This window comes from Chelonia mydas, chromosome 6, assembly GCF_015237465.2.
Source record: "Chelonia mydas isolate rCheMyd1 chromosome 6, rCheMyd1.pri.v2, whole genome shotgun sequence".
Classification (NCBI taxonomy): Eukaryota; Metazoa; Chordata; order Testudines; family Cheloniidae; genus Chelonia; species Chelonia mydas.
Genome location: NC_051246.2, coordinates 52,565,136 through 52,578,366, shown reverse-complemented (window position 1 = coordinate 52,578,366; position 13,231 = coordinate 52,565,136). Strand labels below are relative to the sequence as shown.

General features: G+C 41.0%; 1 protein-coding gene across 3 annotated transcripts in view; it reads right to left on the bottom strand.

The window, feature by feature from the left end:
* The window catches only part of NAT10 (N-acetyltransferase 10), a 42,280-nt gene that overhangs the window by 21,580 nt on the left and 7,469 nt on the right, over window positions 1–13,231 (bottom strand). For all 3 annotated transcript variants that reach the window (XM_037900009.2, XM_043548295.1, XM_043548296.1), the window contains exons 4-14: window positions 12,542–12,713; window positions 11,913–12,035; window positions 10,896–10,957; window positions 9,863–9,977; window positions 6,830–6,937; window positions 5,373–5,506; window positions 3,428–3,521; window positions 2,657–2,755; window positions 1,903–2,039; window positions 964–1,088; window positions 369–519 (exon numbers count right to left, since the gene is read on the bottom strand). In XM_037900009.2, the coding sequence (XP_037755937.1) occupies window positions 369–519; window positions 964–1,088; window positions 1,903–2,039; window positions 2,657–2,755; window positions 3,428–3,521; window positions 5,373–5,506; window positions 6,830–6,937; window positions 9,863–9,977; window positions 10,896–10,957; window positions 11,913–12,035; window positions 12,542–12,713 (1,320 nt within the window). The remainder of the gene's footprint in view (window positions 1–368; window positions 520–963; window positions 1,089–1,902; window positions 2,040–2,656; window positions 2,756–3,427; window positions 3,522–5,372; window positions 5,507–6,829; window positions 6,938–9,862; window positions 9,978–10,895; window positions 10,958–11,912; window positions 12,036–12,541; window positions 12,714–13,231) is intronic.

The following is a 13,231-nucleotide window of genomic DNA, read 5'->3' as shown; positions in this document are numbered from 1 at the left end:
GATTTGTTCATTATTTTAACATTTTTAGAACATTTACATATCTGTTTCTCAAAGTGCCTAGCGAGTCTGCTCATCCCCACCAAGGAACACACCCTTCAGCTTCAGTGGGCTCTGGAGCATATTCCTGTCATACAGGGTGCTTCATCCATTACTGAAGAGGAGAGCTAGACTGAAATGTGCAGACCAATATAAATAAGCAGAATTATAAGCTGTGCTAAAGAAAACAGAAATCGAGGAGGAGAGTATCACCTCCAACCTCTCAGTAATAGCATATAAATTGCTGTTAGTCTCTTCTGGAAGAGCTCACTTTACCCTGCCACAGCTGGATGTAAATTATTTAGAACATGGATTAATTTCAGCCAGGATACAGGTCACAGGTTTCAGGCAGCGGGCAGCCAGAGATGATCCTGGTGATGTTGAGACAATCCAAACATAGTAGGTCATTGAGCCATTTTTCAACAGGGTCTCCAGGGGCATATCGGATTGACTCTTGGAGGGAGACTTCATGCAATGTACGAGCTGGAAGGAGAGATTCAAAAGAAAAACCACAACATGTCTGAAGTGACAAATATTGAAGATGCCAACAGGATCAGGCCCTTCAATAGCTTTGGTCCAAAAGACTGAAAGTAGTAAACCACCTACTTCCCCACCAAACCACCCAAAATTGGACACTTAAGCCTATTTCCACATAGAATCAAGGTAGTTAGATTGATCAGGTGGAGTCCATGCCCCTACAAGTGTGTTACATTTCAGAAGGTGAGAAATTGATAATATTAAGCCTAGAGGCCAAGTTACAAGTCAAGCTTCTTTAAAGCTTCCTGCATGTTCCTCCACCCCCACTCTCCACCTGAAGCTGCAGAAATCCAAGTACGCAAGCACCAAGGATTGTATAGGGTGCAAGTCAACAGCAGTCATATTGCTGGTTAGATACTCCTATTCAGAGATGTTAGCATGGGGAGGTACCTGAGGCGAGTTTAGCTGTAGCTGTAGATTTGTTCTCTGCGGTCATGCTGGCTTGTGCCTGTACACTCTGCTGCCGGAGCTGCTGAATCAGCTTCAGGGACAATGACCGACCAGTGCCCTCATAACTACAAGATTAGAGATCAAAGAGAAGCAAGTAAAATGAGGCTGAAACAAAACCCCAGAAGTAGTGTGGGGAAGCTCTGATCTAAAATCGGATTTTATCTACAGGCTTTAGTTGTGTTCTGGTGCCATGTGCCATTACTAGGTCCCTTATGGCCTCACTGTTGGTACAAGCTGCAGGAAGAAGCCAAAATGCAGTGGCAAGGGGACAAATGCCTCGCAAAGATGCTGCGCATGTGACACTGACTGATCAAAGGACTTTACTTTACTCCCACACAAACTGCTTCACCTGACACTGAAATGCAGCTGTTTGCAGGGTGAAAGATGGCAGCTCTTTCAGGGCACTACAGTGATGTGACAAGAAGTGACTAATAATTTCTGGCAGAAACATAAGGGGAATTTAAACAGGCAGGTACAATAACCTATACTGGACTATAGCCAGAATGCTGGAATTTTCTTAATCCCCTTTTGTTCAGAAGGTGGCTGCTCTCCACAAACCTTACACATTCACTCCTCCTAACAGACTTCAGCATCATGCTTAAACATTTGCTCCTTGTACAGGCACGGAACAGAGCATGTCTTCATGCCAGGGACAGGCAATTAATAGGAGGCTGGACTACTAAGTGACCCATAGAAGAGAATGAAGACAACAGTCAATTCAAAGGCAGCCATTAGACAGAGCGGTTATACAAAAGGGTCAGTACTAACAGAAAGGGTGTAAAGGCCGACCTGAATAAGAGCAGTAAATCTGCAGGGTCCTACAAGAAATTGCCCTTGCTGTTTGTTTTCCAGACAAGCAGGCCTGCGTGAGTCTCTTACCCATTGATCGTAGAAGCCATAAAGACAAGGTAAGGCCCCAGCAGGTTCTTCACCAGAGGAAGGGGGATAGCAGCAGCTTCATCAATCACCACAAGTTCAGCCTGGCCCAGTTTCACAGCATCGGCGGGATGTATGTACTGCAAGGAGCGAAGTCCCATTTTACTAACGTAATCCCTATCCAGAGCAGCTGTCTGGGAGTTGGGGAGACTTCAAAGGAGGCAAAGCTGCAGCCCTATAGAAGCAGTTTCCTTCCAAGGTCCCAGTCTCTGATTAGAGAGAAATGGAGTGCAGGCACTGGGGTAAACTAGTTGGGTGAACTTTAGTGCCAATCCAGGGGAGGAGGAATAGCAGGTCATATGCTTTGTTATGTCTATGGAGCCACAAAAGCACTTTATTTGTATCAGATTAGGTCTCCTTCATTTTTCCAGTCTGCTATACATTTGTGCTCCTTCCCCACACTTTTCTGGGCATTATTATACCACATACCAAAAGACAAGCATGTGCAAATCCAAGTGGAGATCCTTGACTTACAAGATCTCCACAGAGCTAGATGAATAGCTTCCCTTGTGGAACCCAGGGATCCGGAAGCAATTTGCCTCCTCTAACCTGTTTGAATACAGGAGGCTGTGCAACATTATTACACATTATGTAAAATGAACACACTTAAGATTAAAAACGTAAGCGATATGCTATACTTCCAGTGGCCATGAATAGGAAATAGTGAGGCTGGAGAAGAGACATGCAGGTTAATTACCTGGATAGTCTGTCTGTGCTCCTTAAACACATTCACTCTGACGACTGCTTTATTAAACTCAGGGTTCAGAGACTGAATAATCTCATAGTCCAGATGTTCCTGAGGAAGAGATTAAACAAAATGAAGATGCAAGACCTAACAGAACAACAGGTTATGAGAAAAACAAAAAAGTGTTTTTCAAATCTTTTATTCAGATTCTCACTTGCACTCCTGAGGGTCAGTTTATTTGCACAGAAATTCTGTAAAGAAAGCCTCAACCTGGATAAACCTACCTGTATTCCTAAAGTGAAAACAGTATTAAAAATATAATAGTACTTTGTTCCCTTTTGTCCATTCAATGAGATCCACCAGACAGCTGGTTTCTCCAACACTTGCAAAGTTCATGGAGTAGCAGATCAACGAATAAATTCCATTTCTTAGCAAAGAAGCAGTCAACTATTTAATCTATTTCACTTGTATTCCTAGCATTTACTTTAAATTGAGGGCCCTAACTGAAAATCTTGTATTAAAAGCAATATCCTTTTCCTTATGCAAAGAAATCTAGTTTCACAATATTTCTGATTTACAAATACTGAATGTAAACTATCAGTGCACTCTGATTCACTATACACTTCTGAAGAGCATTATAAAGGCTTTTAGGAGCAAACAGCCTCTGGCTAAAAAGGTATCATTTTTAAAATAATCACGTAAAAGCCAAAATGAGAAATGCAGTTTTAAATCCCTACCTAAACATTATTCTATGAAACCACTGTAAAAGCCTGCTCTCCTTACCTGGTACTGCAGTGCATCAAAGCCTTTAAATACAAACTCAAATAGTGTGTGAAGGTTATCTGGACTGGGAGATGTCACAAAGATGTTGGAGTAACTGTTGAAAGAAGGGTTTTAAATCCTTTTATCCAAAGCAGTGCAAATGATCCAGTTTATATTATACAGAGCATGTAAGACATTATAAAACACTGAAATTTAACATATACAAAGCATCTTAAACCATAAAGAGTTTATATAAGGCAGCTTTATACTGTAATAGATAGCAACAATTAAAGAGAAACATTCTTTCTACCACAGCTATAGGATACTTCTGTGTTTGTACCACTACACCAAAGTATTCAGCAGCACACGCTTCTCTACTCCTGCATTCAACACTTACTTCTCCTGAAATGCCCACAAGTAGGAATCCTAAAAGTATTTTCAAAATTAGTTTTCCCAGTGGGGTCTCCAGTGCATCCTGTCCACTCCATCTCACCTTTTTGACTATAAGCTGTATGGTCCAATGGCCATCTTCATTTTGTACCAAACAGCATTTGTCAGATCAATAATAAATCATCATCTAACCTTAAGTTCTTTTTACTGTTAACAAGAATTACACGATCTACCCTTCCATGAACGAACCCAAATCAGGGACTAAAGCAAATTATTTAATGTATTGTAATATCCCCATCACTATATCAGGATGAGACTGGCTACTTAAAAATGACTATTTTGGACATATATTAAGTGCATTTATTTGTAAAACAAGCAAATCAATATTCTCAGATATCTAATAAAACTCGAGCTCGTACACAAAGGACAATGGACTTCATTACATGAATGGATGTGACTTTAGTTAGATACAGCAATAGCACAGTTCTCTCTCCACACAAAAAGTAGACGATAATTAAATTAAAATGTACAGACAAGTCACTTGATAATTATGTTCCTGTGTTACTAGCTCTAGCAAAATTCATCACTTCTTGATGACTGATACTTGAAAAATGAAATACTAATTGTGAAATATGATCATTTCTGCTTCTGTTATGAATCTACAGCCCTATCCACGTTAAGCCACCATGCCAGAAAAAAAAAAAAAAAGGACATTCAAAAAAAACTAAAATTGTAAGCCCTTCCATTTCTTGCGAAACCTGCTCCAGTGTACACAAGCATTAGGTTAGGTTTCAGAGTAGCAGCTGTGTTAGTCTGTATTCGCAAAAAGAACAGGAGTACTTGTGGCACCTTAGAGACTAACCAATCTATTTGAGCATAAGCTTCCATGGGCTACAGCTCACTTCATCGGATGCACAGAATGGAACATAGAGTAAGAAGATATATATACATACAGAGAATATGAAATGGCGGAATAAGAGGTTAATTAATTAAGATGCGCTATTATCAGCAGGAGAAAAAAACTTTTGTAGTGATAATCAAGATGTTTAGACTGTTGACAAGAAGGTGTGAGGATACTTAACACGGGGAAATAGATTCAATATGTGTAATGACCCAGCCACTCCCAGTCTCTATTCAAACCCAAGTTAATGGTATCTAGCATTATGTTGTTTACCTAGTAGAGCCCTGATCCTATGAATACTTACGAATATCTTAACTTTGAGCCCAGGAATAGTCCCACGCTACATACAGATCCAAGCACACTGTCAGAATTCACCACACTTGTATCCTCAGCTTCTATTGCTCATTGGTTTCACTACACAACTGATAACTGATTTTTAGTTGCCTACATTAATTTTTTTTTTTAAATGTGATTATTCTGACTTTTTAAGATTTAAAATTTTCTGTTGGTATAAAAATGGAAAGATTTGGAAATTACAACTATCCATCAAAATGCATAAAAAGCATTGCGTAATGTATGTATATTACTGACACACAAATGCACCTCCAAGCCTTACCAACCTTCTCATTATTTACAAATGCAAATAAAAGCCTGGACAGCTGAGGTTAAGCTTACCCAAAAGCGACGGCTCCAGCTATAGCCAGTCCTAAGGCAGCAGATTTACCACGTCCCCTGGCAGCTGTTAAAGCTACGGTGCTCCTCAGAGTCTTCTCAGAAATGGCTTCAATAAATTTCAAAAGTGCTTTTGCCTGGTGAACAGGAAACAAAACACAGGAGTGGTGTCTAATGGAGCAATAAAGCTATGTGCACATGGTATCACTAATGGGAGCTGACACATCCCTTTTCCAGGTATTGGGGGGCAGGACGGGAAACAATGAGAAAGAGAGACATTAAAACCGGCCAAATAACTTATTTTTTTCACTGCTTGATACTTAATACTACAATCTCGGAGCATACTTGCACACTGAGCTCTCAAAATGGGACTGGGCAAGACACAGAATCATAGCTATCGTTGTATTGTGGATCTCAAGAGCACGTTTTACTTGAGAACTTTAAATCACTTTATTCCAGAAGATTGTCATAAGCACCTTACTGTCATTTGTGCCTAACTCCCCTTGGAAGTCCCAGAACCCCTCTGTAAGGTAGAAAAGTATCTGATCTATTGTGCAGATGGCAGGAACAATGAGGTTTAGAGACTTGCCCAAGGTCACACAGCAGGTCAATGGGAAGAATCTTAAATCCCAGTCTCAGATCTAACCACTTAGTGTACTCTCTGACCAAACCAACACTAAAAGCTAGACATCATGAGAAAGCATGGGACAAAGTAGGACCTGTTTTAACTCTAGAGAGACACACACCCTCTAATCTGTGGAAGGGTGAAGATACATAGAGAATAGCAGCAAGAGTAATAAGTATTTGCCTTTTACAAAGCATCTTTCACTCAGAAGGATCTCACAGCCCTTCACAAATCACATGCTTGCAAAGTTACCTCTCGCAAGGAGAGCTGTACACATTCAGTACTCTGCACCACACCAGGGATGGGGACATTTTGAAAAAGGGCACCAGGACAAGCCCTTGCTCAACTGAAAGAGCTGGGAATCTTTATCATGCATGAACTGGACTTGGAGTTTAATTTGTTAAATGTAAGACACACAAAATAAGTTACGCGATAGCCCATTTTACCACCTCTTAAGGTACCTGAGCTAAGTCAAGTCATGCCACGATTTGAACGTGTGGCTCAGTTGCCCACTTATCGCAAATCTGAGGCTTCAAGAGCTCTACGCCATTTCCTCTCGGTAAGTGAACTTTCTAGCACAACTCCTCAGCCTCTTTCCATTCTAACCCTTCCTTTCATTAGGGAAAGTCAAGCTGCTTGAAGAGGCCTCTCATAGCTGCCTTTGAGCTGCCCCGTCATGTTAACTCTTCCAAGCAAGCCAAGAGAGAGTTGCTTTCCTGTAGGAGGCAGCACTGGTTTGTGAACTTTTCATTCAGAGGCACAGCATGGGACACAAACATGAATGGCTGGGGTATCCGTCAAGAGAACGGCACTCCCAGTTTAACACCATGCCAACCTGATCCAGAGTTTTACAGCTATCCACCAGCACGCCTACAGGTTGCGTATCCTGCAAGCTCTCCTTCAATTCCTTCAGCTCCAGATCCTGAGGTCTGAGACTATCCTCCTAGAAGCAAGAGAAGAATTTAACAAAGCAGGATTAATACGGGACCTTTCACCACAGCTGCTGCCTCCACACCTGTCATATCTTGATATGGCAGGAAGAGACGTTCTATTGCAAATTTAATACTGGGATCAGGCTTGTAGGTGGGGCATACATTTGGGTCCAACATATGATACATCCTTCAGAATGAGGGACCAGTGAGCTGTGAATCCAGTCCTCTCTGGACTTGGATTAAAAGAATAATCAACCCAGCCTCAATTCTAGATTATTGAGAACTGGTACAATAGGCTGTATTAACTCAGAAGAAGAGATTATTGCTAGATATCTTTCTAAAGTCTATTTTGGTAAGTCATCTTCAGTCTATTGAAAGAAAAATAAATCACGTGGATTACATCAAAGATACACTGGGAGTAAGAGAAACCCAAAAAAGCAGAGTCAAGTTGACACGATTCTTGACAATCCCAGTCCCTATGCATTATTGAAGCCCATAGGTCATGCAAAACCATATACTCTGTCTGCCCTAGACACAATGGGGCTATTGCAGAAGGGCATTCCCAGCAAAGCGTTAAGACAAGTCTTGCCAAACACTTCACAAATACTGGTTAAGCCACACAACACCCCACAAGGTGAGAAGCATTACAGAAGGGAAACTGAGGCACAGAGGTGAAGTAGCTTGCCAGACAGCAAGTCAGTGGCAGAGCCAGGAATAGAACCTAGGAATCCTGACCTATAGCCCCTAGGTCTAACCACTAAAACAAGCATTTACTGTTATTTGAACACACTGAGGGATGGTTTCAGAACAAATCTGTAACTAAATTAAGGAACAGGTTTACAAACTAATCTTCAAAAGTGCTCATGCAAAGAATATGGTCATGGCCAGCTGGGGTACATGGATACCTCAACTTGTACACGCATGTCTGGGTTTGCATGCACATATAAGGTATGGTGGGTATAAAGATTTGGCCCTAAATATTGATCTATTTATTACTCAAATATGAAATAAGTCTACTGAAGTTCATGAACTGATTAAACACCTAAGTAGAGTCCCTCAATCGAATTACTTCCCTGTTTTGTTGTTGCTTATTATTCCTTATTTTCTAGAAGGGAGCTTCCAAGTCAGATCTATTCTCATCACACTTCTAATATCCACCACTGCGACAAGAGAATGAAATTTCTGCACTGCAGGCAAGTCATTATTAAATCTTAATTTGTCATGGCTAGCTGTCTAATTACAGAACTCTATCTTAGTGGCACATGTTTAAAGAAAGGCACATATCCTTGATTGAGGGAGGAAAGCTACGTGCTATACCTCTGGGCTAATGACATGAACAGTTGCACAAAGCAGTAGATCTTGCTACTGATCCAGGGACCCACTTTCCGAAAACAAACACAAGCCATTATGTTAAACTGAAATAAGCAAGGAAATTCAGTGATAAAACTCCCAGACCACTTCTGGTCAACCTGTCAGGATTAGATACTGCAGCACAAATTATATAAAACCCACCCATTTTTCTGAGATGGTCCAGCTGTCAATAATGGAGAATCACAGAAAATGAGTTATGTATTCAACAATATAGCCACCTTAGCTTTCTTCTAGTTTTTATACTGTGTTCCTTTGTTCCTCCACTCTACACAGTCTAAGTTATGAGGGAAAATTCCCCTAATTACAGCAGCGCAAGTGCAGGAGAGGCAAATGACCTTGTAATAGTTTGAAATAGCAAGACAGTAGAAATAGCTCTTCCCCAACCTTTAGAAACAAGGGGATCAGTTTTCAAATTTAAGGTTGAGAGTTTCAAAGCTGACTAGTGGATTTAGACACACAAGTCCCACTAATTTTAAGTGGAAGTTGTCTAAATTTCCTAGTTATCTTTGGAAATCTCAAAAGAAAGCACTCAGTTGTACCGGATAGCCCACTGGCTCCCTTCAATCATCTCCTATTTAACTCACAATGGAACTTCAGGTGTGCTAAATCAAGACTGCTATTTGCAGCAGGATAAGTTTCAATGTAAATCAGAGCACACCCAACTTAATGGTGGGAGGCATCCAGGCAGCAGAATCACTGTCTACCACAGAAATTCGTCATCAAACGAAAGGAAGGAGTCTGGAGACAAAAGCATGACATGGCAGTATTGCCAGTCACGTTAGATACTCAGATCTATGGAGCACAGGGCTGTCATGCGGTCACTGATACTGTAACACCACTGCCAAAGTTCAGTGGAGAAGAACAGTAGTAGCAGTTTTTGCAGTACTATCAACTGATACCACAATGCTATGGATCAGAACTTCTCAGGACTCAAATATCTCAAAGTTCTCTTGTCAATAGTGATGTACAAGTTTAGAGCACCTTCTGTTCCCCATACTTCCAAAACTTTCCAGATTATACACAGACGCTTCTTTCATCAGTGAAATGCAGTAAGTGCATAACAGCAATACTATTCAACAGTTTAGGTCAAGAAGTAAGGAGAACCATCCAACATACTGCAGAGAATTTTGGTGACCAGAATTACCCAGACAGTAATATTCTCAGGACAGAGAGCTAAACCCCCATACATTTGTAAAACATGCCAAAAGATATTCAGTCATCATAAGTGATCAACCTCTCATCTGACAGCTGGCATTGCCAGCAGCACAATACTTCCTAAGCTGCTAGAGGATTTTTTCAGCAATGATTCAAAAGAGCACCCTCTGCTGAATCACTGACACTGCTCCCGACAGCACCTAGATGGCTACTGCTTGCCAGATATAAGAAGCAGCTGAATCTTCAAGTCCAGAATTAAAAGAGGACAGAGCCAATTCTAAGTCTGAGATTAGAATAATTCTTGGTATTTAGTGGGGAAGAAGAACCTCATCCTTATCAAACTTTAAACTACTGTTCGCATCTTTGCCTTGGAAAAGACTATTTGACTCAAACACATAATATGCACTTACCTGAGACTGTGGAGGAACTGGTGTTATGTTTGCAATGTGACTAGAAATTGGCAGGATGTTGAGCTGATCATCAATCACTATGCAGTTCTTACAAGAGGCCAGAGACAGAATGAACCTGCATGATTAGAGAAAAGCCAGCTCAGATACAGCACTGGTGGCACCATAGCCCTTTGGTAGCTTGTTTACCCCGGCTCCCTTTCTCTCCAGATGCTGCATTTACAATCTGGTCCTGCTTGGCTGAGACAAGTTAGTTACTCGGCCCCCTTTTATTTAACATTCCTGGTGTGCCCCATCGTTATACGTCTGAATGTTCTATAAACCAGAGACATTCACCTCCATTCCACCAACTTCAAGGAAGCCTCAGAATATGACATGACGATTAATTTGAAAATATCAGTGTAAACAGGCAACTCTTGACCCCAAGGTAGTAGTTACATGTACCCATCAATGTAAAATTCTAGGCCCTCATACTGGTTGTTGATTCCATTTTACCCGAGAGACCACACATCCACCAGCTACATGCTAAAGAACATTCTATATTCTTCCCAGGGGGAAAGATGGTGTTAGTTATCTATCCTCATAGCAATGAAGACTTTTTATTCAGTACAGTAAGGCAGATTTCTTGGCTTTTACAAGAGACTGATCAAATGCCATAAAGAGAAGCCACGCATCAACGTTTTCATATTTTTAAGCCATGGAAGTGCTTTGTGAGTCTCATCAAGAGCCACAACAATGGGAGAATGTCATTCTGATATTTGTGCTTCTGCAGAGCCCTTCATCAAAGAATCTCAAAGCACGTCACAAAAATTAACTCATTAGGCTCCACAATATCCCTTGTAAGACATGCAAAGGTTATACGTACATATACAACTCCCCCACCAGCAAAGTGCAGCCACTTCTGTGATAAGAAGGCACATACATTATTCTAAGTTAACAGGACATTGTGCCAATCCTGAAACAAGACCCTGCTGTGGATACCTTTCTTGCACACGCAGACTTGTTAGCTTAGGTTTTCAAGCTCCTAACAACCCACCTTTCGTTAAACCTCCCTATTATGTCCTGATGTGCCTCTGTTCTGTAGCGTGAGTGAACATCCTGAAACAACAAGACAAAGATCACTGAGTCTCACAAGTCTGAAACATGAAGGAATCTCTGGGTTAGAGCACAGCTTATATGGAATATAATTCATATGGACTATCCAACATCCCTTTGTCTCCATCCATTCTTGACTATGTTTCTCCTTTCCCCAGCGCAGAACTTCCTTTTCCTGTATACCATTCATCTCCCCCACCTTCCAAATTCCTCTTTAAAAATAATACCTTCTTACCCTTCCCAGCACTAATTTCCACGCCAGCCCTATCTACTCCCTGAACTTTATGTGATTGCATCATACTATCTAATTTATGGCCCAGTCATGCAGGGGCTGAATATCCATGGTGTATGCCTCATAAGTGAAGCTAGAAAAAACTGGTTCTCCGATTCAAGTGATAACTTAATTACGACTAGTGAAACTCCCTAGCTGAAAAATGAATATATTCAGCATAAACAGGTTGCACTTCAGAGATTTTATCAGCAGTGAAGTTACTCCTACTTAACAGTAGGTATGAATTTGGCAAATTGAGCTCCTCTTTCCAAGTTAATAAAATTCTAGCAAATGTGCCCACCCTGGAAAAAAAGGTAAAATTGTACATTCCATTTGCTTGTATAGTGCCCAGACAGAGATCATTAATACCTTGTGACACTGAGGTCCCAGAGAAGAATTGAATCCTTATTCTATATCTAAAGAATTAAGTTGTTAATGATGCGTCCTCACATTTGATTCCTCAGTCTAAGAGGAATTCAAGTCACCTTCTTAAGCAGAACTGCCTAATGGCAGACACACACACAATAGCAGAGAAATAACAGTACGGGGGGGGGGGAGAAGGGGGGAAAACCACTTAAATGATGACTCAGCATATAATATAAAGCTGAAGAGAAACGCACTATGTCTGGAGACTCTGGACCACCACTGTGTGGAAAAGGATCAGAGGTGCTTGTTAATCAAACATACCATGGTCACTGTATACAGCTGCTTCAGTGAGTTCATAGTTCTGAGGAGAATCACCACAATTCCACCTCCTTCCACTGTTTCAACAGTTCTAGCCAGCAGGTTTGGAGTCAAGGCTTCAAAATCCTAGTACGAACAAATTCAAGGTTGTTGTGAGTCTTCCAAGACAACTGGCATCAGCTAGCAGGAATCAAACTACCATAAAACACATTTCTGGAGGTATACGGTGTAGTTGTAGCCATGTCAGTCGGAGGAAATTAGAGAGAATGTGGGTGAGGTAATATCTTTTACTGAACCAACTTCTGTTGGTGAGAGCACCAAGCTTGTCTCTCACCAACAGAAGTTGGTCCAATAAAAGATATTACCTCACCCACCTTCTCTCTCTAATATTTCTGGAAGGCAAGCTTCTATAACATTAGTGTTTTCTTGCTTCTAATTCTGCCAACAAATCCACTGTGCTCACAAAAAGGCATGCAAAATACCTTGAGCCATCATCACTGAAAAATACAAGAAAGACACAGATTTCTCCTGTAAGGCATTTAAATTTCTAGAAAGGCAGTAAATGGCCCAGGGGAAAGAAGACTCTCATTCTAGTGTAATTTTTTTTTAAGCTAAAATGATAAATTTGTTACCTGGAGTACACACATGCCAAAGGTGTTACCAAGAATTTTATGGGTCTCATTGTAATAGCAGTAGTGAATGTTTGTGGCTGCTATAAACAACTCAAAAGGGTCATCCTGCTTTAGGTTTAAAGTTCCACTTTTAATCTTCTTTTGTAGTTGTCTCATTCGCTTTTTACGGTGGCTGGAAAAAAAAACAAACAATTATATGGGAGTTGTCATGGAAAGAGGGCTGGGCTGAGGAGGCTGTTTGAGATCTGGTTCAGATCTAAAAAGGGGGGGTTCCAGAATTCAGGCTCTAGGGTAAACCAGGGGTAATGTTTGGGTTACACAGTGTTGGACTCATCAACTGTTCCTAAGAGATTTCAACCCAAAAATCACAGAAATCAAATAGGATCAACTGATCTTGAAAAATTTCAGTTGTCTTATAGCCAAATCTGAAAGAAATCCCCAAAACAGGCCCCCTTTTGATTCTGAACCCAAATTTGTAGGTACAGATTCAGATCCAGGGATTAATCCCCCCTTAAAGTCGAAGTTTTGACACAAGGGCCTACACTCTGCATTCAATTCTAAGGGCTTGTCTACACTACAGGTGCTACAGCATCGTAGCTGTGCCATGGTAGTGTGCCATAGTGTAGACACTTGCTACAGCGAGGGAAGGGTTTTTCCCATGCTGTAGTTAATCCATCCCAAGAGGCAGCA